The following is a 516-nucleotide window of genomic DNA, read 5'->3' as shown; positions in this document are numbered from 1 at the left end:
ATTTTTTAAAAAGTATATTAATAAAAATCTTTATCTAGATTATATCAGGCTTTTTAAGAGCTTTATAAATATATTTATTTTTTTTATATCTAAAAAAAATAACAGCCTACGTCTCTGTGTAGATTATGAAGAACTTAATAAGATTTTTATTAAGAATTATTATTTTTTATCTTTTATTTTAAAGATATTGTTGGCTGGAAACCAGGAATCCTTACTAACTAAAATAATCATCTCTTAACTACCCAACTCAGCTGAGAATCCCATACAAATTCTATGGGAATCCCAGCTAAGATGGATAACATAAAGATGAATCATCTTTTATATGAAGTCTCATATTATTGATATTATTATAATTATTCAATTCTTTATTTACTATTTTTTACCCCACTTGCTTGCCCCGTTTTCTTTATCTAATAATTAAACTAATAATTTATAATTCTAATCTAGAATTATTTATTAAAAATAATAAATAAGATTTTTTATCTTCTAGCTAAAGCAAGTAAGTAAGTTAAATTT

At 22.3% G+C, this 516-nt stretch overlaps 1 protein-coding gene across 1 annotated transcript; it reads left to right on the top strand.

Annotated features, from left to right (window-relative positions):
- BO87DRAFT_317243 (uncharacterized protein) lies at positions 1-238 on the top strand (the record flags this gene model as incomplete). Its single annotated transcript, XM_025619762.1, has 1 exon — positions 1-238. A coding segment is annotated over one exon (238 nt), but the record flags the coding sequence as incomplete, so codon positions are not given.
- Between the last annotated feature and the right edge of the window lie 278 nt (positions 239-516).

This window comes from Aspergillus neoniger (assembly GCF_003184625.1).
Source record: "Aspergillus neoniger CBS 115656 unplaced genomic scaffold BO87scaffold_36, whole genome shotgun sequence".
NCBI classification, from domain to species: domain Eukaryota; kingdom Fungi; phylum Ascomycota; class Eurotiomycetes; order Eurotiales; family Aspergillaceae; genus Aspergillus; species Aspergillus neoniger.
Note: the sequence above shows the minus strand (reverse complement) of the source record. Positions and strands in the feature narration are given on the sequence as shown.